The sequence below is a fragment of the Geotrypetes seraphini genome, chromosome 7 (assembly GCF_902459505.1).
Source record: "Geotrypetes seraphini chromosome 7, aGeoSer1.1, whole genome shotgun sequence".
Classification (NCBI taxonomy): Eukaryota; Metazoa; Chordata; class Amphibia; order Gymnophiona; family Dermophiidae; genus Geotrypetes; species Geotrypetes seraphini.
Genome location: NC_047090.1, coordinates 64,544,936 through 64,571,099, shown reverse-complemented (window position 1 = coordinate 64,571,099; position 26,164 = coordinate 64,544,936). Strand labels below are relative to the sequence as shown.

The following is a 26,164-nucleotide window of genomic DNA, read 5'->3' as shown; positions in this document are numbered from 1 at the left end:
ACCTTTATATTTTCTAATTCTATTTCTTTATAATATTTTTAAATATATATAAGTTTATGAATATATTCTAGATCCTTATATTTCTTTTAAACTTATATATTATATAATGAGATGTTTCATTTCTTTGGAAATATAACATATGTTTCACATATGTGTGCTACTTGTACTATGTGATTTTTTTTTTTTTCCGTTCCAGAGCTTCCTTCCTTCATTATATAGTCATACCTCATTCATATAACATACTTCCTAGTTTCATTTTTAAGATATATCAAAGTTTAAAGATGTGTCATTCCATTATCTTTATTCATCCAAGTAAATATTATTTTTTCTTCCTTTCTTCTTCTTCGTATTTTTTATATCCAGAGTATTATTCATTTCTTTTCAATAGTTTGTTAATTCCGAATAAGTTCCGAATAGAACGCCTTTTGAAAATCCAGATATACTAATGTCAACCAGGTCGCCCTTGTCTATCTACCTGTTAACTCCCTTGAAGAAGAGCATGCAAGTTCATCAAACAAGATCTGCCTTTGCTGAAACTGTGCTGGCTGGACCTCATCAGACCTTGTCCGTCAAGATGATCAATTAAGCGGTCCTTTTATCTAACGCCCCTTAATATATCGAAAAAACAGCTTGAAGTTTTTCGCCTCCTTGGCTATTTTTCCTCGTAGTCTCTTTTGGCCACTTTTACCGTCTCATGGCATCTGCGTTGATGCTGTTTGTGCTTATTCCAGTTTTCGTTCATTCTTGACCTTTTCCATTCCTCAAAGTTTTCTTGTCTCTGATCCGCTTCCTTCACCTCTACAGTGAGCTATGCCAGTTCCTTGTTCTTTTTCTCTTGGATTCCTTGTTGATACGCAGTATATATAGATTTTGCGCCTCGGTGACTGTGTCCTTAAAAAGGGACCAAGCTTGCTCTAGTGTTTTTATATTGCTTATCCTATTCATAATCTTCTTCCCCACCATGAGTCTCATCGCTTCGTAATTCCCTTTTCAGAAGTTCAGTGTCATGGCCATTGTTCTGGACCGATGTTTCACCTCTACGTTCAGGTCAAAGCGGATCATGTGTTTGCTGTTTCCTAGCATCCCTTCTACTTCTACACCTTGTGCCGGTCCTTGCAGTCCATTTAGAATTAAGTCTAGAATTAGCATTTCCTCGACAAGTTGTTGCAGGAAGCAATTGCCTACAGCATCCAGGAACTGGTCTCCCTAACGCAACCAGAGGTGCCTAGGTTCCAGTCTATCCCCGGATAGTTGAAGTCACCCATGATAACTGCGTTGCCTGCCTTGCAGTTGCATTTAATCTCGTCCATCATTTCTCCATCAATTTATTCGGACTGCCCTGGGGTCAGTAGTAGATGCCAATCTTCGTTTTCAGTCCATTTGTTCCCGAATTTTTGACCCATAGAGACTCTAACTTATCCGTATGTTGTGGCGTGCTCCTCTCCAGTAGATTCAATTCCATCTTTGACGTATATGGCAATGCCCCCTACATTTTTGAGCCAGTCTGTCTCTGCAGTATAGTTTGTATTCCGGTTTGCACAGTGTCCCAGACGTTTTCCTCAGTCACACCATGTTTCCGTGATGCCGATGATGTCCACGTTATCTCTTTGTGCCATAGCTTCTAATTTACCCATCTTAATTCCTTAGGCTCCTTGCATTCGTATATATACACTTGAGTTTGAGTTCCTTTCTTGCATTTCCTTCCCTCCTGCGCACCAGTTGTGGACTGTTTGTTGGATTTACAAGGTTTATCTCCCAAGATGCACTTGCGTTTTGTCATAGTGTCACCTGCGCACATCCCTAGGGCCCCCTGATGCCATTTTCCCAGGAGTCAGGGCAAAAGGCGCTAGAATACCCTCTGTGGAGGTTAAAGGCATCTAAACCAGGCATACCTCACACCCCTTCGCAAGCCGCAGCACATGTGGAATATGTCTGCACATCTGACAGCCATCCACCGCAAATGAGGCATGAATCTATCACATCCTGCCCTGTAGAGATATATCTATGTGGTTTTCTTCCAAAAACAAAGCTGGCAACTATTTTTTTTTTTTTTTTTTTTTAAACCTTTAAAATCAAATTGGGAAAAATCCAAGATGGTCAGTTATGGGTGCCAATTTTGACTAAAAATAGCCCGGGGAACCTTAAAGAACCTTCAAATGGTGATTTTAGGATTTTAGGGGTGGGGAGGGGAGGACATGCATTGAAACCACACAAAAATCCCTTTTTAAGACCCCCCCCCCAAAAACAAAAAAACAAAAAACAAATCACTGATTCAGGCTGTCAGCCTGTATTCACAGAAACATGTGCTGACTGGAAAACACTGCAGACAAAGCTGAAACAGCTCACAGGGAGATCTCTGCTAGAGAATGACACGGGGGAAAAATCTGTCCCTGACACCGCCCTGTCCCCAGCCCACCATCCTCTTGCACCGCCCCGTCACCGCCGTTCCCTTCACCGCCCCGTCACCGCCATCTCTTTCACCGCCCCGTCTACCGTCACCGCCATCATCTCTTTCACCGCACCGTCACCACCACCACCATCTCTTTCACCACCCCGTCACCGGCCACTGCCATCCCATTCACCGCCCCATCCACCGTCCCCACAGCATCCATATAAGCCTTAGTACTGTAATATTTTAGCTTATTCCTTCTCTTATAAATCAAAGCTCTGCTGCTGAACTAGAGAAAGAGATGTTCAGATGGCAGGGCTTTGTTTATAAATTTTTATCAACACAACTAATATACTATTTTATCCTAAAGCAAAAAATAAATAAATATAATTTTTTTTTTCTACCTTTGTTGTCTGGTTTCTGCTTTCCACATCTTCTCATTCAATTCCTTTCATCCACTGTGTGTCTTCTCTCTGCATCTTCCATTTGCTGTTACTGTGCCTCTCCCTTCACCCCCCCCCCCAATTGGTCTAGCACCCATCTTCTCCCCTCCGCTCCCCCATAGTCTGGCATCTGTCTTCTTCCTTTCCAGCATCTTCTCCCCACTCTGTCTTCCACATTTCCCTTCAGGGTCTGTTCCTCTCCACCCTCCTTCAATGTCTGTTCTACTCCTTTCCACCACCACCCTTCCCTCCCTCCTTTACCATCTGTTCTTTTCTACTACCCTTCAGCTCCTCTCGTGTGGCCTATCTATCTACCTTCCTCCCTCTTATTTTCGTGGCACGTTACAATGTAATCTGTGCAAGCCACTGGAGCCTGCGAGCTCGGTCCCTGTCCCATCCCCACAAACCATCTCGCTTCTGTGCTCCTATTTTCCCCATTTCTAATATCTCCCCTATGTATCTGCCATTGCCCCCCCCCCCTGGTCCAAATACCATCCCCATGGCATGTCCCCTTTATGTCTCTGTCCCTATATCCATGTACATAATTTCCCCTCTTTCTGTTACCTTCCTGTGTCCAGATTTCCCCTACTTCCTCTTCCATACCAGTGTCTCTTCTTTTCAACCCCATCAAGCTTCTTTCCCTCTCTTTCTCCCTCCCCCCTGCTTCCAGCATCTGGCTCACCTGCCTGTCCTCCCCTTTCTTTCCTGCTGTGGGTTTTTCTTTCCCTCTTCATCCCCTTGGCCCAGAATCCTTTTCCCTTTCACTCCCTTCTTCCAGTGTTAGCCGGTAACATGGTCTCCGCAGCCCCCACCCCACCCACCCGCCTGCCCGATCGTAGCGTTTAGCCAGCTCCCTCCCTTCACCTCACCTTAGTTTGCAGGCTTTCTTTTTTTGGCAACCTCACGCGCGGCTGCTCAGTGTTCAATCTTCTGCTCTGCTGCAACTTCCTGTTTCCGGTTGTGTCAGAGCAGAAGATTGAACACTGAGCAGCCGCGCATGCGCGGCTCTTTGAAAGCGTGTGGGTCACCGAAAAAGAAAGCCTGCAAAACTAAGGTGAGGTGAAGGGAGGGAGCTGGCTAAACGCTACGATCGATCGGGCAGGCAGGGGCTGCGGGGACCGCGCGAACCTTGATGCCTCACTGCGGAGACAAGACCATTCACCGCTCACGGGGCGGTGAATGGCCTTGTCCTCTGTCCCGCAGCGACTGCTATTTTTTCTTTCCCCGTTTCGGCGTGTTACCCGCGGCTAGCCACGGGTAACGCCACCGTGTCATTCTCTAATCTCTGCCCTCAAAGAGTTGGAAAGCTGGACCGAATCTTCTGACTGCCCCACCAGCTAGACCATCCACAGTCAGGTAGCCTCCGCCATCCTCCGACACGCCACACAGATGCCTGGTGGAGGAAAGCAGGCTCCGATCATTAGGCATGCTTTCACGGAACCACACAGCCTGCACTCTACTCACTAGCAGACAAATCTGGGGTGAGCCTGATGATGTGCAGGCTTTCCAGAGGGCTTACAAACAGGGAACCCCCTAGAAGCAGACTTTTCCAGAGGTCTGCAACCTCCCACAGTCAGAGCTGTCTCTGTAGGAAACCTCTGCAGCACAAGGGCAAAAACTGCAAACACAAAAAGTGAAATTACACTAAATATAAACACGAGCAGAAAAGGACAAGCTCCTACAGCGTGGTATGTAGGAAGGAAAAATGATTGCTTTGCAATGTTTACAGGGACAGTGATGAGATAAGAGGGGGAGGGGTTAAGTCTATGATGTTTGGGGCTTCCTACAAAGTCCTGGTGGGTAAATGGAAATAACCCACTGGTCTCGGAATAAAGTGGGACTGTACAAGAACAGGCTAGAGAGAAAAGTCAACTCTGCACAAAATCTAAGAGTCCAAAAGAGAAAGCAGAGGGGACAAACAAAGCACACTTTAATAGCAACCAGTATAGTCTACACAAAAAATATCATCCAAACAAGCATAGGACTCGCCACAGGCCATGTTTCGGCACATGAGCTTGTATCAGGAGTTCTGAAACATACATGGTAAAAAATATGATAAAATTAAAAAGGGTGTAATGAAATAAAAGATTAAAACAAAATGAAATTATAGCTAGGATACAAGATATACTGTCCTGGGATGTTCATGTGAGATATATCAGTGCTCACAAAATGAAGTTACATCACATAAGTATATTGTGAAAAAAATGAACAAATGTGGTTAAACCAAAGAAAGCAAGAAGCAAAAGAAGCTGCTTTGCATTAATTCTCAGAAGCTCGTCTGAATTAGCCGCTAACCAGAAAGGTAGTCTGATGCCAAATATGCAGAGTTCACTAAAGGTTAAACTACTGCATTTTATGTCTAAGTCAACGGCCATTAGACGCCATACGTTGCCGAACTTACCATAAGATCTGGGGATAACTACTTAGCTTGGAAAACAAAGGTCTAAGTTGAGATGACTTTGGGGGAGGGTTGACCACATGAGTCTCTTGTGTTGTTAACATTGTTTATTTGCATTTGGGGACCCAAGAGCCTTTCTTTGCCTTTGGGGGTTGATTGGGATGGGGTGGAAGAAATCAGGGATATTATTGATGTAGATCACAACTGCTTTATGTGATGGGTTTGATAAATTTGCTTACTATATATTCTGTTGTGTTCTGTTCGCAGCATTTTGATAGCCAGTGTATTTTGGTATATTCAATTTTTTAAAAAAGTTTTTTGCAAAAAAAATACTACTACTACTACTTCAATTTTAAAGCAAAGGAACATGCAGATGAGTAGTTGTTTGCAGCAACTTTACTATTGGAAATGGTCTGAGGATATTATCCTGTGCAAAACCCTTTGTGATATAAGACTGATGAATAAAAATCCTAGTGGAACCTTAAAATGTATGGGCAAAATATATATTGCAAGTTGAGAAATGTTATGGTGGTCATGAGCCAGAAGTATATAAACAAACTGAGAAAAATAATAAATAAATTAAGAATGACACTATTTGAAACAAAAGAGAAGGGACCACATACAGTATCTTCATAGATAAGAGCATAAGAAGTTGCCTCCACTGGGTCAGACCGAGGTCCATCTCGCCCAGCGGTCCGCTCCCGCGGCGGCCCATCAGATCTGCGACCTGTGAAGTGGTTTCTGACCACTTCTATAACCTACCTCAAGTTATATCTGTACCCCTCTATCCCCTTTTCCTCCAGGAACCTATCCAAACCCTCCTTGAACCCCTGTACAGAGTTCTGGCCAATCACATTCTCCGGAAGCGCGTTCCATGTGTCCACCACCCTCTGGGTAAAAAAGAACTTCCTAGCATTTGTTCTAAACCTGTCCGCTTTCAATTTCTCCGAGTGACCCCTAGTGCTTGTGGCTCCCCACAGTTTGAAGAATCTGTCCTTATTCACTTTCTCTATGCCCTTAAGGATTTTGAAAGTTTCTATCATGTCCCCTCTAAGTCTCCTCTTCTCCAGGGAGAACAGCCCCAGCATTTTTAACCTGTCAGCGTATGAAAAATTTTCCATACCTTTTATCAGTTTAGTCGCCCTCCTCTGCACTCCCTCGAGTATCGCCAAGTCCTTCTTGAGGTACGGCGACCAGTATTGAACACAGTACTCCAGGTGCGGGCGCACCATTGCGCGATACAGCGGCATGATGACTTCCTTCGTCCTGGTTGTAATACCCTTTTTTGATGATGCCCAGCATTCTGTTGCTTTCTTTGAGGCTGTCGTACATTGCGCCGATGGTTTCAGTGATGTGTCGACCATCACCCCCCAGGTCCCTTTCAAGGTTACCTCACCCCTAGCAGTGTTCCCCCCATTTTGTAGCTGAACATCGGGTTCTTTTCCCTACATGCATGACCTTGCATTTCTCTACGTTAAAACTCATTTGCCACTTTTTTTGCCCAGTCTTCCAGTCTCGTTAGGTCCCTTTGCAGGTCTTCACAGTCTTCCGTGTTTCTAACCCTGCTGCAGAGTTTGGTGTCATCAGCAAATTTGATAACCTCACATTTTGCCCTGCCTCCAGATTGTTAATAAATATATTGAACAGTAGAGGTCCCAGCACCGACCCCTGTGGAACTCCGCTCGTGACCCATTGCCAGTCTGAGTATTGGCCTTTTACTCCAACCCTCTGTTCCTGCCTGCCAACCAGTGTTTGATCCATCGGTAGATATCCCCTTGCACCCCGTGGTTCCACAGCTTTTTAAGTAGCCGTTCGTGAGGTACCTTGTCGAAGGCTTTTTGGAAGTCAAGGTAAATGATGTCTATGGATTCCCCCCTTATCCATCTGGCTGTTTATTCCCTCAAAGAAGTACAGCAAGTTCATGAGGCATGACCTTCCCTTGCAGAAGCCATGCTGGCTCACCTTCAGTTGTCCATTGTTTTCTATGTGTTCGCAGATTGTGTCCTTTACCATTGCTTCCATCATTTTCCCTGGAACCGAGGTCAAGCTCACAGGCCTGTAGTTTCCCGGGTCACCCCTTGATCCCTTCTTAAAGATGGGCGTGACATTTGCTATTTTCCAGTCCTCTGGGATCTCCCCTGTTTTTAGGGAGAGGTTACATATTTGGCGAAGTGTCTCTGCTATTTCGTTTCTCAGTTCTTTTAGTACCCTTGGGTGGATGCCGTCCGGGCCTGGTGATTTGTCGCTCTTTAGTCTGTCTATCTGTCTGAGGACATCCTCTTTGCTTACCTCTAGTTGTACCAGCCTTTCATCGTGTTCTCCGTTTATAATCACCTCGGTTCCGGAATATTGGATGTGTCCTCTCTGGTGAAGACTGACGAGAAGAATTTGTTTAACCTGTCAGCTATCTCTTTTTCCTCCTTTATCGCTCCTTTCCTGTCTCCGTCGTCCAGTGGTCCCACTTCCTCTCTGGCTGGTTGTTTCCCTTTCACATACCTGAAGAAGGGTTTGAAGTTTCTTGCTTCTCCTGCCAGTTTTTCCTCATATTCTCTCTAAAAACTATGGAGTCCTTTTATTAAGGCGCGCTAACAGATTTAGAGCACTAAATGCTAAGGCGCCCATAGAATATAATGAATGCCTTAGCATTTAGCGTGCGCCTTAATAAAAGGACCCTATTTGAACAAAACACAATATAAAAACATAGTTGTGATCAAATATGAAAAGATATCGAAATGGTTATGGACTATTAAACCAAAGACCAAAAAAGCACAGCTACTTACCATAACAGTTGTTATCCAGGGACAACAGGCAGATATTCTCAACAGGTGGGTGACGTCACCAACGGAGACCCGCAGCGGACAGCCTCGCAAGCAGACTTGCTTGAAGATCTTTGTGAGAGCTTACGAGTGCTGCACTATGCATGCGCAAGTGCCTTCCCGCCCGAGTTAGGGCGCGCGTCTCCTGTAAGGTACCTCAGTTCAGATAGCTAGCTAAGAAGCCAACCAGGGGAGGAGGGTGGGTTGTGAGAATATCTGCCTGCTGTCCCTGGATAACAACTGTTACGGTAAGTAACTGTGCTTTATCCCAGGACAAGCAGGCAGATATTCTCAACATATGGGTGACCTCCAAACTAAGCATAATGGGTTGGAGGGAGAGTTGGCAAGTTAAGAAAAGAGATTTTGTAAAACAAACTGGCCAAAATGGCCATCCCTTCTGGAAAAAGTATCCAGACAGTAATGAGAGGTGAATGCATGAACCGAGGACCAAGTGGCAGGCAGCAGCCTTGCAGATTTCCTCAATAGGAGTTGATCTGAGAAAAGCTACAGACGCCGCCATTGCTCGAACTCTGTGGCCCGTGACTCGACCCTGCAGAGGAAGACCAGCCTGAGCATAGCAGAAAGAGATGCAAGCAGCCATCCAGTTGGATATGGTTTGCTTCGAGACAGGATGCCCCAACTTATTTGGATTGAAGGAGATGAAAAGTTGCGGGGCTGTTCTGCGAGTTGAGTGCGTTGCAAGTAGAAGGCCAAGGCATGTTTACAGTCCAAAGTATGGAGCGCCATTTCTCCAGGGTGAGAATGAGGCTTTGGAAAAAATAATGGAAGAACGAGGCTTTGGAAAAAATAATGGAAGAACAATAGATTGATTAATGTGAAATTCTGAGATAACTTTAGGCAAGAATTTTGGATGAGTACGGAGAACCACTTTGTCATGGTGGAAAACTGTGAAAGGTGGATCTGCAACCGAGGCTTGCAACTCACTGACTCTTCGAGCAGACGTGAGGGCAATCAGGAACACCACTTTCCAAGTAAGATACTTGAGATGAGCCTTGTCAATTGGTTCAAATGGAGGCTTCATCAATTGAGCCAGGACAACATTGAGATCCCAGACCACTGGAGGTGGTTTGAGCGGTGGATTAACATTAAAAAGTCCTTTCATGAAGCGGGAAACCACAGGGTGTGCAGACAGAGGTTTCCCATCAAGAGGCTGATGAAAAGCAGCAATCGCACTGAGATGGACTCAGATAGATGTAGACTGGAGTCCAGATTGTGATAAGTGAAGTAAATAATCCAAAACGGAAGCCAAGGAGGTAAGACATTGGCTCCAATTGGCAAGTAGAACACCAAGCAGAAAATCTAGTCCATTTCTGACCGTAACACTGCCTAGTGGACAGCTTTCTGGAAGCTATCAAAATGTCCTGTACAGATTGAGAGAACTGTAGAGAGTCAGTTAGGTTGCAAGGAACCAAGCTGTTAAGTGTAGAGAGAGCAGATTAGGATGAAGTAAGGACCCTCTACTCTGAGTAAGCAGAGAGGGAAAACTGGTAGAAGCAGAGGCTCCCTGGTGCTGAGTTGAAGTAGAAGGGAGTACCACAGTTGTCTGGGCCACAATCAGAATGAGCTATCAGAATCATGGTGGCATGTTCTTTCTTGAGTTTGACAAAAGTCTTGAGAATCAGAGGGAATGGAGGGAAGACATAGAGAAACTGACCCATCCAGTCCAGGAGGAAAGCATCTGCCTCGAGACGCTTGGGAGAGTATATCTGGGAGCAGAACTGAGGCAGCTTGTTGTTGAGGGGAGACTCAAAGAGGTCTATCTGAGGAGTCCCCCACTGCACAAACACCTGACGTAGAGGCGAGGAATTGAGTGTCCATTCGTGAGGTTACAGAAGACGACTCAATTTGTCTGCCAGACAGTTGTGCTGACCTTGAATGTAGACAGCTCTGAGAAAGATATTTTTATGGATTGCCCAATCCCACAGCTTCAGAGCTTCTTGACAAAGGAAGTGAGATCCCGTACCTCCCTGTTTGTTGACATAGTACATAGCAACTTGGTTGTCCATCCAGACAAGGACTACCTTGTCGTGAAGAAGGTGTTGAAAGGCTTTGAGAGCATTGAAAATCGATCTGAGTTCCAACAGATTGATGTGACAAAGATGGTCTGAGGGAGACCAATGGCCTTGGGTACAGAGACCATCTAGATGGTCTCCCCATGCGTAGGTTGACAAGTCTGTTGCGAGAACCTTCTGATGAGGGAGAGTGTGGAACAGCAAACTCCTGGAAAGATTGGAAGAGAGCATCCACCAGTGAAGAGACTGCCTCAACAAAGGAGTTACTGTAATTTGTTGAGAAAGTGGGTCGGTATCTTGTTGCCACTGAGATGCCAGGGTCCACTGAGATATGCGAAGGTGAAGTCTGGCAAAAGGAGTCACGTGAACTGTAGAAGCCACATGACCGAGGAGAATCATCCTTTGTCTCGCTGAAATTGATGCAAGATGAAACACTTGATGGCAAAGGCGAATGAGAGCATCTTGGCGTGGTTGAGGCAGGAACACTCTGAGCCGGACCGTGTCCAGAATGGCCCCGATGAACTGAACAGATTGAGAAGGGTTCAAGTGGGATTTTGGAAAGTTGATTTCGAACCCCAGACATTGGAGAAACATAATAGTCTGTCGGGTCGCTGCAATAACCCCTTGTTGAGAGGGGGCTTTGATGAGCCAGTTGTCCAGGTATGGAAAAACTTGAAGACCCTGGGTACGGAGAGCTGCAGCCACCACCACCAGACACTTCGTGAAAACTCTGGGGGATGAGGTGAGTCCGAAAGGAAGAACTCTGTATTGTAGATGAAGATTCCCCACCCGAAATCTTAAATACTTGCAAGAGGCTGGATGAATGTAAGCCTCTTTGAGATCCAGAGAGCATAGGTAATCTCCTGACTCATCAGGGAATACAAAGTTGGTAAAGAAAGCATCCAAAACTTCTCTTTGACTAGAAATTGGTTGAGGGCTCTGAGGTTCAGAATGCCTGGAGGGACTGCAGCGTAGAGCTTAGATGGTTGAGCTTTCTTTAATGAAGATTCCACAACCAAGGACTGGTGAGACAATTGAGATTTCTCATGTCCCTTACAAGGTACGGTGCGATACCTGGATTCCAGCTTAGATGGAATGGCTGTAATGGAATAAGGAGTTTCCATCTTCCTGAAGAAAGTTTGCTTAACACTGGAGTCATAGGAAGCCTCAAGGTCTCCTTGGGTGGATGAGGTAACTCCATGTCGGCTAAGTACTCGAGAGTGTATTTGGAGTCAGACTGGATATCCAGCTGAAGAGCTTTCCCCATGTCAAAGACAAATCTCGCAAATGAGGCAGACTTAAGAACATAAGCGATGCCTCCACTGAGTCAGACCCGAGGTCCATCGTGCCCAGCAGTCCGCTCACGCGGCGGCCCAACAGGTCCAGGACCTGCGCAGTAGCCTCCTATCTATACCCCTCTATCCCTTTCTTCAGCAGGAAATTGTCCAATCCTTTCTTGAACTCCAGTACCGTACTCTGTCCTATTACGTCCTCTGGAAGCGCATTCCAGGTGTCCACCACACGCTGAGTAAAGAAAAACTTCCTAGCATTTGTTTTGAATCTATCCCCTTCCAATTTTTCCGAATGCCCTCTTGTTCTTATATGTTTTGAAAATTTGAAGAATCTATCCGTCTCTACTTTCTCTATGCCCTTCATGATCTTGTAGGTCTCTATCATGTCTCCTCCGAGTCTCCGCTTTTCCAGGGAGAAGAGCCCCAGCCTCTCCAATCTTTCATTGTATGAAAGGTTTTCCATGCCCTTAATCATTCGTGTCGCTCTCCTCTGGACCCTCTCAAGTATTGCCATATCCTTCTTAAGGTACCGTGACCAATACTGAACACAGTACTCCAGGTGCGAGCGCACCATTGCCCGATACAACGGCAGGATGACTTCTTTTGTTCTGGTCGTAATACCATTCTTAATAATACCCAACATTCTGTTTGCCTTCTTCGCGGCTGCTGCGCATTGTGCCGTTGACTTCATTGTTGTATCCACCAGTACACCCAAATCTCTTTCAAGGTTACTTCCCTCTAATACTAATCCCCCCATTTGGTAGCTGAACATCGGGTTCTTTCTCCCTATATGCATGACCTTGCATTTCCCTACATTGAAGTTCATCTGCCATTTATTTGCCCACTCCTCCAGTTTGTTTAGGTCCCTTTGTAGGTCCTCACACTCTTCCATAGTTCTAACCCTTCTACAGAGTTTAGTGTCATCCGCAAATTTTATAACTTCACATTTCATCCCCGTTTCCAGGTCATTAATAAATACATTGAACAGCAGCGGTCCAAGTACAGACCCGAGGTAGAAGAACCCTCAGGAGACGGAGTGCGAGACTTAGGAGCCACCGAATAGGAAGGAGAAGCCTCTCTGGAATATTGAGGAGGCGGCTCAGAATCCAGCCGCACAGTGACTGAAGAAGCTCCACTACCTGTGACAGGAGGAGGAGTCAGAGACAGGAGCTTGCGCATAAGAAGCCTCGATGGTGAAGTCCTCAGGGTTTGAGGAACAGAGTGGGTCAAGACAAGGGGAGAAGGTTCCCTCGGAGGCGGTCTCGATGGAGGAGTCTTCGACCTCGATGGACTTTGAGGAGAAGTGGCCGGTGTAAGAGCTTTGCGAGACTTATGTTTAGATTTTGAAGAAGTCTCGACAGCCTTTGATAAACGAGGCATAAAAGATTCAGTATCCGGAGGAGGAGAGGTCTTCCGCTTAAGAAAAGACTCCCGAATGTGCTTGGAAGCAAGATGCCTCAAATGCCTCGAGCAGTGCCTCGATCGAGGTTCAGGAGACTGTATCCCAGGAGGAGGCGAAGAGTCACTGGATGACAAGCGATGAGACTTCCGAGGCTTGCCTCGAGGTGCTTCAACAGGGGGCTCAGACTGAAGCTCAGGCTGGCTCGTAGGAAGTAGGGTCGAGGCTGGGAGGAGCTGAGCCATGACCAAGGAAATCTGAGTGGTCAGAATGGCTTTCAACATGTCCTCGAACATAGGCACCGAGACAAAGGGATCAGGTCTCAAATGTGCAGCAGTGCGCTCCAAAGAGGGTGACCTCGAGGATGAGTATTCCCTATGTTTGGAGGCACGCTTAGCTGGAGGTCTCAAAGAGGCTGGCAGAACCGTAGGCACAGCCTGGGATGCCTGAGACTCTGGAGGCATCTTAGGAAGGGTACCTGAAGGAGAAACAGGAGACTTACCCACAGATGAAGACTTCGCAGGAACTGCAGGCGAGGCCTTCGAGAATGAAGGTGTCGAGGTCGAGGCCTTGGTCGAGGAAGTCATGGATGTCGAGGCCAACCCCGAAGCTGAGGTCGAGACCCTTTCAGCAGACTGTTCCATCGTGCCAAATAGTTGAAGAATTTTAGCACGGCGTCTGCGAAGGGCTCGAGGTTGAAGGTTAGCACAGCACAAACAAGTGTCGGGGCAATGTTCGGGACCCAGGCAAGCGATGCACCAATGATGAGGGTCAGTGAGTGAAAGTAACTTGCCGCACTGGCTACACTTTTTGAAACCGATAAGAGGCCGGGACATTGAAAAAAGAAAGGCCGACGAAAGAACGAAGTTCAGCAGCCAGGCCTAGGCACAGCGACTGAGAAAAACAACAAAGCCAGGTGCAAGAAGGCAATGAAGTAGCTGCAGAGCTGAAGTGAAGAGGACTTTTCGGCTCCACGGAAAACACTGAACTGAGGTACCTCAAAGGAGATGCACGCCCTAACTCGAGCGGGAAGGCACTCGCACATGTGTAGTGCAGCACTCGTAAGCTCTTACAAAGATCTTCAAGCAAGTCTGCTTGCGAGGCTGTCCGCTGCGGGCCTCCATCGGTGACGTCACCCACCTGTTGAGAATATGCAACATTAAAAAACAAAAGGAATTGACCCCAAAATATCCACAAAGAAGAAAATCCAGAGAAAACCAAAAAAACTCTGTGGAGTGACGATGTTCCTAAATGGACTTTATTTGAAAGTATCAAAGTTCCACATAAGAGCCTTAAAGGACCTAGTCCGCTAGGGATACAGGACCCAACACGGTCCCTTTCCATTGCAAATGCAAGCAATGTCTCACTTCCGGCTCACCACACAATTGTTTCCCATGTACTCACCTTTATAGGACCCCCAGGGACCCCTGAAGAAGACTTTTTGTCGAAACGCAGACCGTGTTGTGTCCTGTATCCCTAGCGGACTAGGTCCTTTAAGGCTCTTATGTGGATGATTTACTTTTATGTGGATGGAATTATTTTATGTTGCTGATTTTAGTGTACCTTTGGAACTTTGATACTTTCAAATAAAGTCCATTTAGGAACATCGTCACTCCACAGAGTTTTTTTGGTTTTATAATGCAACATTAGCAACGCTGAGCCAGACAGATGCAAGGGAAAGAACCACTTATCCTTAAAAGCGGAAATGGACGAGAATTAAAAATAAAAATAAATTGCAATATACATGGATCAAAAATAAATTGCAATATACATAAATCAAAAAGAACTAATTGACTTCAATCAAAGTGAATGAAAAAAACAAATGAAAATTTGAATTATACGAGACAACAGCATATATATTAACTCTGCCAATCAATATATACGAAAAAGGACGACGAAACCTTATGTTTGATTGTACAGTGTGACAAACAGCAAACTTAGGTGGGCAGGCTTAATGAAGAACAGTCATTTCAGCTAAGCAACTTAAGCTTTCCCAACAAGCAGCAGAAAAAAAGTGGGAATTCCTGGCCTTCCTCTGAAAGGAAAAATGAAGGGGGGGCCAAGGCCTTTTTCAGGTTTGGTTCATTTATTTTTTTAAGATGACAAGTATTTAAATTCTAATTAAATTACATGGAAATACTTTTAAAACTTGGGAGTAAGGTTTAACATTTTCTCGATCTTAACTTTTGGACTTGGCATTCATAGCTGCTAGACTGACATTAGCTCAGCAATGGCGTATGTTAATTGTACCTACTTTGAGAGATGTGAGGGACCGTTTAGGAATAATGTGTGAAAAATATAGATTTTCGGCTCTTTTAACTAACCAATGGGCAAAATTTAATGACATAAGGGAGAGTTATATTGAATTAAAAAAAGAAGCTTTATGAAAGAACTATCTAACCATTATGGTTTTGGAACCAGGTCTCTTGGGTGGGAGGGTGATATAGGGAATGGGAATGTTCTAATTGTAGCATTGATAAGATGTATTATTTTTATTAGTTATTAACTTTACGAAGTATATTCAATACTAATTGTGTTCTGTATTGAGTTTATTGTATTAAAATTATTAAATAAAGAATTTTTTAAAAAAGGAAATACTTTTAAAACAAATAGAAGGAAATATTTTTCACCCAAAGAATAGCTGATCTCTGGAATGTGGTAACAGTGTTTAGTGTAGTTGGATCTAAGAAAGGTTTGGACACAATTCTGGAGGAAAAGTCCATAGTCTGCTATTGAGACAGACAAGGGGGAAGCAACTGCATGCTCAGGATTGGCAGCATGGAATGTTGCTACTATTAGGGTTTCTAGCTAAGGGATCCTTTTACTAAGGCGCGCTAGCCACTAACGCATCCATAGAATATAATGGGCACGTTAGTGGCAAGCACGTCTTACTAAAAGGACCCCTAACCCAACAAAAGTTTGTAAAGAATTACAGGCCGGTAAGTCTGACTTCTGTGGTAAACAAATTAATGGAAACATTTTTAAAACACAGAATGGTCAAGTTTCTGGAATCTTGTGGATTACAGGACCGGAGGCAACATGGATTCACTAGAGGTAAGTCTTATCAGACAAATCTGATCAATTTTTTTGAGTGGGTGACCAGAGAATTGGATAGAGGATGTGTGCTAGATGTTGTGTATTTAGATTTTAGCAAAGCCTTTGACAGTGTTCCACACAGACATCTAATAAATAAACCGAGTGCCCTCAGGATGGGTCCCAAAGCGACAGGCTGGGTCAAGAACTGGTTGAGTGGAAGGCGACAGAAGGTAGTGATCAATGGAGATCGCTCTGAGGAAAGGGATGTTACCAGTGGTGTGCCTCAAGGTTCTGTTCTTGGGCCTGTTCTTTTTTTTTATAATTTTTATAAACGATATTGATGAAGGGTTGTCGGGTAAGATTTGCCTCTTTGCGGATGATATCAAAATCTGCAATAGAGTAGACACGCCGGATGGTGTGAATAACATGAAGCTTGAAGAATGGTCTGAAATTTGGCAACTAAAATTTAATGCTAAGAAATGCAAGGTCATGCATTTGGGCTGCAAAAATCTGAGGGAACAGTACAGATTATCGAGTGAAGAGCTTATGTGCACGACAGAAGAGCGGGACCAGAGAAAGGCTACTAAAATGGTATGTGGTCTTCATCATAAGGCGTATGGGGACAGACTTAAAGATCTCAATCGGTATACTTTGGAAGAAAGGCGGGAGAGGGTGGATATGATAGAGACATTTAAATACCTATGTAATGTAAATACGCATGAGTCGAGTCTCTTTAATTTGAAAGGTGACAGGCTCCAGAGTAATCTAAGGAATACTTTTTTTTTTACAAAGGGTGATAGATGCATTGAACAGTCTCCCAGAAGAGGTGGTAGAGAAAGAAACTGTGTCTTAATTCAAAAGGGATAGGCATGTGGGATCTCTGAGAGAAAAAGATAATGGTTACTGCGGATGGGCAGACTAGATGGGCCATTTGGCCTTTATCTGCCTCATGTTTCTATGTATTGCAAGGCTTTGCTTATTTAGAACAGTCACTACACTCTTGCAGTGTCAGAGAGAGTTATAACCATCTGCTCAGTTCCGATGTGATGTGTGTATACTGTATGAACTTGTATTGGAAGACATTGCTTGTATATCAAGTTAAAATTTAGTAAAATGGTTTTGCTTGTCTTGCAAAATACATGCATGCCAAATTACTTGCAATCCAAGGTTTTACTGTATTTTTAAATGCTTATTCAACAAAACAGGAAAAAACAAGTGAAATACTCATCTCAACCAGATGTTCATCTCGGTGGTCAGTGTTTTGCCACTAATGCCTGCCTCAGAATGTGAAGAAATGGACAATCTCCCACATCTGCACTCTGTTTGGCATCCAACAGGCTTAGCAAACCAGTTAATGTAATGGGTAACGTAACGATTGTTACTATTAGGGTTTCTGCCAGCTACTTGTAACCTGGATTAGCCACTATTGGAAGCAGGATCCTGGACTAGATGAACCATTGGTCTGACCCAGTATGGCTTTTCTTATGTTCTTATGACATAAAACATAAAACAATTATGGTGCTTTCACATAAATTCATTTTATATTTTCCAGTATTAATTAACCTTAAGTTGCTTCTTGTGCTGGTGTAGGGCCATCAGCTGTTTGCATCATCATGCCTCTAGGCAACTTGACTCGATATTAAAACAGTACTGCTTTCAAGCCCAAGAAATAGCCGACAAAAACGGTACTGGCTGGAGAAATGTAAAACTACAATACAAGTTAACATTCTTTATAGTAACAGTCAAGTACTTAATCTGCCAAACCAGGTGAGACGTCATGCAAACAACATTCGAAGTGGCCGTGAAGCGCCATCCCCAAAGCAGCAAAGTCCTGCCCTGCCCCAAAACTCATTAAGACCGGTAAAAGGTTTTTTTAAACTTTTCGGAGTAAAACCAGGCGCCACCCCAGCCTGCGGTCAGAATAAGCAAAAATAAAATAAAAATATATATATATATACACCTTTACCCCCACTATATATATATATATATATATATATATATTCAGCCGCAGATTTGATACGCTCCTTGCCATGGTAAAGAGAACGCTTAATGGCAAATATCCAAGCATACGACGGTGGCAGACTGTTTTGTTTTCGTTTTATTTTTTTACCCGGCGGTGTCCAGTGAGCGAGGCCCTCCGCTCTCCCAGTGAAAGAGCGACGTGTCACTAACAAAGTTCAGCTTCCTGCTGTTGCAGCTCTCACGCCGCCTGGCCTCAGCCTTACCTTATTGGTGGGTAGGGCGCGAAGGCGCTTGAAGACGGTTAAGATGTCGTGTTTGCTGGGGTCGCACATCTTGGCCACTTCCTTCAAAGGGAACCTGGGCAGCTGCTACGCCAATACCGGAGGTGCTTCCCCAAACTCCCGCAACCCAAGCTCCGGCAACAACGCCACCTCAATCCTCCCGTGACGTCAGCAGCCCGCCCCCTGCGATCCGGAGCGCGCCGGCGCACCAAGTACGAGGCTGCGCGTGGTAGGTACAACAGTTCTTGGTAAACTTTGATGACTGCAGCTAGAGCAGTGGTCTCAAATTCGCGGCCCGGGGGCCACATGCGGCCCACCAGGTATTATTTTGAGGCCCTCAGTATGTTTATCATAATCACAAAAGCAAAATAAAAGTTTCTTGATCCTATGTCTCTAGCTATAAATTGCTATAAATTACAATATTATTATTAGGACTTAGCCAAAAGGAAAGATTTATAAACTATAAACCTTGTAACCCATTCTGAGCTACTGGGAGGATGGGATAGAAATTGAATTAAATAAAATAAAGAGTTTTACCTCATGCAAAATTGTCATTTCTTTAATAAGACATTAACTATTTTTTTTCTGAGGTCCTCCAAGTACCTACAAATCCAAAATGTGGCCCTGCAAATGGTTTGAGTTTGAGATCACGAGCTAGAGATACTATATATATAACGTGACCATTTTTTTTTTCCTCAGAACGGGACAGGACCCCCGGTTCAAAACTGGACGTATGGTCACATTAAATATAGTGCAAAATCTAGACAGCAGATATAAATTCTCAAAACTGACATATTTTGATCACTAAATTGAAAATAAAATTATTTTTCCTACCTTTGTTTGGTGCTTTCACGAGTCTCTGGTTGCACTTCCTTCTGACTGTGCATCAAGTTTATTCCGGTTTTTGATTAAACGCTTATTCAAAATGCAAAGCGATTTACAAAATAGTAAAATATAACATATAAACAAATAAATATTAGACATACTGAACATACTTGGCCATGATAACGAATCTACTAATGATTTGACAAGTAAGACGTACATGACCAATTACAAGTACATACTGGGTAGGTGGAACTGTAGAGCCCCTAGGAACAAATAGGGAAGAGGGGAGAAATACAATTGTCATAGAAAGAGAGAAAACCAATTAAGGTAAATACAAAAGGGAGATGGGAAGATAAGAATGAGAAACAGAAAGAAGTAAATTGTGGACAGTTTCCCCGGTGGTGAATGTAACCATTCAACATTGTTAAAAATCATATGGTCAGCTGAAGGCATCTTTAAAAAGAAAGCACTTTAGGCTGCTTTTAAATTTTTGTAAGTTTTTTTCGGTTCTTAAGTATAAGGGAAGAGAATTCCAAGTCATAGGAGCAGTCACAGAAAAGATTAAGGTACGACGTGTACCAATTGTTTTTAAAGATGGAACATTAAGAGTATACTGTGAAATAGATCTTAGAGCTCTGGGGGGGTCGTATGGGATCAAAAGTCTGTCTATAAATGCTGGGGTGTTGGTCTGCAATGTTTTAAAGGTCAAGAGAGCAATTTTATAAGTAATCCTATGTGTTACAGGCAACCAGTGGGCTTTTTGTAGCAGTGGGGTAACGTGGTCAAATTTATTTGCGCCCGAAATTATCTTGATGGCTGTATTTTGGATTAATTGTAGACGCTTTATATCCTTTTGACATATCCCTTTTAATAAAGTTACAGTAATCCATTTTAGATATTACAAGTGCATGGATTAACACATTCAGGGAGTTAGTATCAAGGAGAGGAACCAGTGATCTAATCATCCTTAGTTTATAGAAACAATTTTTAACCAATGCACTAATTTGTGGGCGAAATGTTAATTTGTTATCTACAAGAGCACCTAAAATTTTGGTGGTTGTGGTCGGTAAAAGTGGTGTATTATCGATGGTGACTGGAGCAATTAGTTGTACCCCCCTCTTTTCCGGAGAAAAGGAGAGTGCTAGTTTTTGAAATACTTAAAGAAAGCATATTGATATTTAGCCAGTCATGAATTTTAGCCAATTTTTGATTGATGGAGGAAATGTCATTTGAACTTGTAGGATCGATAGGATGCAAGAGTTGAAGATAATCGGCGTAGGTGTAAGTGATTGATTGACAATAAAGGTGATAATATGGACCCTTGTGGAATACCAAAGTTAGAATGATAGGATTCCGAGACTGAGTTGTTAAAATGTACTGTAGAAGATCTGTCTGAGAAATAAGAACTAAACCATTCAAGGACATGGTCAGTTATTCCTATAGAAGAAAGATGAAGTAAGAGATGGTGATCTATTGTATCAAACGCGGCTGCGAGATCTAAAGAGATTAATAAGATAGACTTATGTTGGTCCAGATAGTAGTGAATAGTTGTGGTGAGACCAAGTAAAGAATGTTCTGTGGAATGGTTTTTCCAGAAACCTGTTTGATTAGGGTGCAAAACATGCGTTTTTTCAACAAAGTCTGTCAGTTGCTGAAATACTATTTTTTCGGTAAGTTTGGATAGAAAAGGCAGATTGTTTCTTGGGTCTTTAATAATTGGAAATAGAATTGAATGTTTCTAGTCAGCTGGGATATTTGCAGTAGACAAGCTTTTGTGAATAATTTGAATGATATAAGGTCCGAATAAGGAGAAATAACGTTTAAAGAAAAAAGGAGGAATAGGCTCTATTTTGGAACCTTTAATGTTGATAGAATGAAGAATGTTTTCAATCATTTTTAAAGAGGAAAGTATGAAATTGGAAAATGTAGCATTTAATGTCTTTTTCCTATTTATTACGTTATCATGTTCGGCAGGACTAACAGTACCTGCATAGGTAGAGACTTTGCTAGTGATTTTAGATCTGATTAGTGTAATTTTTTCCTGATAAAAGTTTGCCAATGATTGAGCTGAGGGAGATTCTTCTGTTAGAATGACTTTTTCATTTTTGAATACTGTTAACTGTTTGAGGATTTTGAAGAGAGTAGATGAACTGTTAGTTTTGGAGATTTTCCTAATATAGAATTGTTTCCTGACAGCATTGATTGATTGACGATAGTGCTGAGAATGTTTTTTGTAATTGTCTAAATTATTTTGGGTAGGTTTAGAGCACCATTTGCGTTCAGCTGAGCGCAATTGTTGTTTTAAAAGCGCTAAGGAGGAGTTAAACCAAGGGTTTCGTTGTTTTTTAGGAGATATTTTACGGATTGTTATTGGTGCTATTTTATCTAGGAGGGATTTGCAGGCATTATTCCACATAATTAGTTGTTCCTTTATAGTTGCAGAGTTGAATTTTTCAGAGTCTATTATTAATGCTGTAGGAATAAGGGAGTCGTCAATATGTTGGAAGTCTCTTACCGAGATAATTTTAGAGGATGGAAAAGAAGTCATGGGGGACGGCAATGTCTTTCTCTCTCCCTGCCCCCCCCCCCCCCGCTGCCGCCGCCACCACCACAGATTTCTCCAAGCCACCACCGCTGACGCAGCAACAGGTCAGATATGTGCAACAACTGCACAAGTCTTCCACACTCCCCCCGGCATCATTTCTGATTGACTGGCCCAGAACTTACTCTCCAATATCAGCATTGATATTGGGGGGAAGGCTTGTGCAGTCACTGCTTGCACCTGATCTGTTGCTGCATCAGCATTGGGGAAGCAGGGAGAAATCCTGGGCTCCGCGATCGACTTGCGTGATCAATGTTTTGGGTACAATTTTGGGTGCTCTTTCTGAAAACGAGACATTTTGGCATCCCGAAGCTATGTTTGGGGACAACGGGACAGGCTACATAAAAACGGGACATATGGTCACGTTATGTAGTAGATGTAGTTGAGGAAACATGTGTCAAAATTTAGAGAGCTCATAGCATAGAGTCTGAATATCAAGGATTCTCAAATCTGAGTTGGGGAGCTATGGGCTAGGGTTACTATATTTGCAGGGACACAAAAAAATAAAAATGGTTGCTACCTATATTTAAAACCGTATCGGCAAGGCTAAGACTCATACAAACTTCTCATGCCTACCCCACAGCATTCCCATTGACATGTGCAGAAGAGTGTTGATTCCAGTCTCTTTTCCAATTTCCTTGGCCTATATGGTCCAGGCTTTCCTTTCCATTTCTTCTCTTCTTGTTTACATCTATCTGCCACTAATCTTTCTTTATCCCAGGACAAGCAGGCAGCCTATTCTCACATATGGGTGACATCATCAGCGGAGCTCGAATGCATAAGCTCGCAAGCAGACTTTCTTGAAGAAACTAGAAGTTTCGAATCGACCGCACCGAACATGCGCAAGTGCCTTCCCGCCCAGCGTTTCTCAGTTTTCCGCAGAGCCGAGAAGTCCATCTTTGACTCTCTGCACTTAACTTTGTTACTTCATGCCTTCTCTACACCTCGGTTTGTGTTTTTTTCTTCACGAATCCCTGGTTTTTCTTTCTTTTAAAAATAAAAAAAATTTAAAAAATTTAATTTCTTCTGTTCGGCTGCAGCCCAGGGGCTTCAATTTTGCAGCGGCTGTTTTTCCTCCTATGTCCCAACCAGCAATGGGCTTCAAGAAGTGTAGCCAGTACCAGCGTGCGATTTCCCTCACGGATCCACACCGTTAATGCCTCAAGTGCCATGGGCCAGATCATCAACCGAAGTCGTGCGAGCGCTGTGCTACTCTTCAATCTCAAGCCCTTAAACGTTGTCATATTTTGGTGGAGAAGCTCTTTGGGATGGATTCTTCCTCCGATCCCTCGACTTCGAAAGCGACCTCGGCCTCACCTTCGACCGAGACTCCTGCTTCTACTGCTTCCACCTCGAGCATCATCAGACCTTCATCGTTTGCAGCGGCTCTCTCCTCAACAACTTCTGTTGTATCTTCCCCTGTATCCTCAGGTCAGATAGCTCAGCAGAAAGTTCCAGTGGTGGTGCTTAAGGTGCCTAAGACTTTTAAGTCGAAGCACATTTCCACTGCCTCTGTGCATCCTCCAGCCAAAGCAGGTGGTCCGGTTTCAGACGCGGATCCATCCTTGCCGGCTCTTTCCAGACCATGTTGGAGAAGCAATTCATTCAGTTCCTCACTAATATGGGACCGAAGCTTCTTCCTCTCATCCAGCCTGGGCATTCTGCAAACTCCCGCAAGGTCGAGCTTCTTCCTTTGCCTCAGTCTGAGCTTGCACACTCTTTGCAGGGAGCAGAGTCTCTGCAAGTGTCTGGTCTGGCATCTAAGCACGTGAAGCAAGGAGCAGATTCTTTGCAAGTGTCTCAGCAGGAATCTTCACACTCTATACAAGGAGCAGAGTCTTTGGGACTGCATCAAGGTTCCTCCACCAAGCCTCTGGAGCTTCGATCCACAGCCTCCAGCCCTATCCATTCCTTGGTGGCATCGGCTGCTTCTGTCTCCGAAGCGAAGTCTCCTCGATCTTCGAGATCTTCTTCCAAGCACCGTTCTCACCGACGATCTAGGCCTTCATCAAGGCATACTTCCAGGCATAGTTCTTCTTCTAAAGAACATCCGTTTTCAACTAAGCCTCGATCTACTCCTACTTCTACTAGACCGCCGACTCCTCGATCGAAGTCTCCACTTCCAAACATCGAGGATTCAGCGGTTTCAATTGCTTCGTCCGATTCTCCATATTCTTTTGATGCCTTTTTTCCTGCCGAAGCTTCATCTTCGATCCAGGCTGCCTTGACGACCTCGAGTCCTTCTCGAGGCAAAGCAATGGCGGATCAGCTATCTTTTTCATCTTTTCTTCGGCAGATGGCTGTTGACTTGGATCTTCAATTAGATGCTGGTTCCAAATACTATAAGGAGTATCTCGAAGTCATGCATCTTCCTCAACCTCTGGCAGAGTCACTTAAGCTCCCTCTTCACAAGCTTTTGTCTCAGACTTTTGCCAGATGCCTGGAGACCCCTTATACCATTCCAGCAGTTCCAGGCAAATTGGACTCTAGGTATAAAACTCTCTATCGCAAAGGGTTTGACAACTCACAGTTATCTCATCAATCCCTGCTTGTGGAGTCATCCTTAAAGAGGTCCCATCCTTCCTTGGTTTATGCCACCGTTCCTTCTGGAATGGAAGGGAAAACTATGGACAAATTCGGACGTCGCATCTATCAAAATTCTATGATGTCCTTTAAAGTCCTTAATTATAATTTTCATTTTATTACTTCTTTTGAGTTCCTCATAACTCTTTAGCCTAAATTTTTGAGTTATTTGGACACTCAAAAACACTTTGAATTTCAAGAAGTCATTGCTTCTCCACAACTCAGATTACATCTCCTTCAGTCGTCTTATAATGCCTTCGAGTTGTCTGCTCGGGTGGCTGCTTGCTCTGTAGCAATTCATTGCCTTGCCTGGCTTCGTACCATTGACATGAACCCTAATCTTCAGGACCGCTTGGCTAATATTCCTTGTGCAGGCAATGACCTCTTTGATGAATCTATCGAGGCAGCCACCAAGAAGTTGTCTGAATATGAAAAATCTTTCGCTTCTATTGTCAGACCTAAGCCGAAGTCAACTCCTGCCAAGTCTACACGTCCTCCTCCCATTTACCAGAGGTGTTTTGCTCCAAGGGCGGCTCCTTATACTCGAAACCCCCCCCCCCCCCCTCCTAAGAAACAGCAGCCTCAGAAGCAACAAAAATCTCAACCTTCTGCTGCACCTAAGGCTTCACAGCCTTTTTGACTGTTTACAACAGAGCATAACCTCCATCGTTCTGTCTCTGACTTCTCTTCCCCCTATAGGAGGTCATCTCCATCATTTTTACCACCGATAAATGACAATTACATCCGACCTCTGGGTGCTGACCATCATCAGGGAAGACTACTCTCTTCATTTCACTCAGGTTCCACCAGAGCTTCCTCTAAGAGAGTATCCTTCCAATCCATCCCAGACCGCCCTTCTTCTTCAGGAAGCTCAAGCTCTGCTTCGTCTCCATGCCATCGAACCACTTCCTTTGGAACAGCAGAACAGGGGTTTTTACTCCCGTTACTTCCTTGTTCCAAAGAAGACGGGCGATCTGCGGCCCATTTTGGATTTCAGAGCTCTCAACAAATTTTTGGTCGAAGAAAAATTTTGAATGTTGTCCCTGGCATCCCTTTATCCCCTTCTCGAGCAGAACGACTGGTTATGCTCTCTGGATCTCAAGGAGACCTATACTCATATTCCCATTCATCCGGCCTCCCATCAATATCTCAGATTTCGGTTGGGGAATCTACATTATCAATACAGAGTGCTGCCCTTCGGCCTGGCTTCATCTCCCAGAGTGTTCACCAAGTGCCTGGTAGTGGTAGCAGCAGCTCTAAGGAACCATGGTCTTCAGGTATTTCCCTACCTCGACGACTGGCTCATCAAAGAGTCAACATCTCAGGGGGTTATTGTAGCGACCCAACAGACTACCTGGTTCCTACAAAGTTTGGGATTCAAAATCAACTTTCCCAAATCCCAACTTCAGCCCTCACAGAATCTACAATTCATCGGAACTGTTCTGGATACTCTCCAACTAAAAGCATTCCTTCCACAACAACGTCTGGAAGCTCTTCTTCAACTCTGTCATACAGTGTCTTCCCACTCTTCCATCTCAGCGAGACACATGATGGTACTCCTAGGTCACATGGCCTCCACAGTACACGTGACTCCTTTTGCCAAACTTCACCTCAGAATTCCTCAGTGGACCCTGGCATCTCAATGGACGCAGGTTTGCGACCCACTTTCGACACATAACAGTCACTCCTTCATTGAAGCAGTCTCTCCATCTCCGTTGGTGGATGCTCTCTTCCAATCTCTCCAGAGGCTTGCTTTTTCAAATGCTCCTCCATCAGAAGGTCCTCATGACAGATTCTTCGACCTACGCTTGGGGCGCTCATCTCGATGGTCTTCGTACACAAGGCCACTGAACCAGTACGAATTGTCAGTGTCATATCAATCTGTTGGAACTCAGAGCGATCCTCAAGGCTCTCAACGCTTTTTTACATCTTCTTCATGACCATGTAGTCCTCATTCGGATGGACAACCAAGTCGCCATGTATTATGTCAACGAACAGGGAGGGACGAGATCTGCCTCCCTTTGTCAAGAAGCTCTGAAGGTTTGGGATTGGGCAATCCGCCACAACACCTTCCTGAAAGCTGTCTACATACAAGGGGCAAAGAA

At 44.1% G+C, this 26,164-nt stretch overlaps 1 protein-coding gene across 3 annotated transcripts in view; it reads right to left on the bottom strand.

The window, feature by feature from the left end:
- Nucleotides 1-18,278, bottom strand: part of ARFGAP3 (ADP ribosylation factor GTPase activating protein 3) — a 325,192-nt gene extending 306,914 nt beyond the window's left edge. For 2 of the 3 annotated variants that reach the window (XM_033953136.1, XM_033953137.1), the window contains exon 1: nt 18,032-18,275. In XM_033953136.1, coding sequence (XP_033809027.1) covers nt 18,032-18,100 — 69 coding nt within the window. In that variant the 5' untranslated portion in view covers nt 18,101-18,275. Of the gene's footprint in view, nt 1-18,031 lie in introns of all 3 variants that reach the window. The other variant, XM_033953138.1, reaches the window with a different exon arrangement.
- Between the last annotated feature and the right edge of the window lie 7,886 nt (nt 18,279-26,164).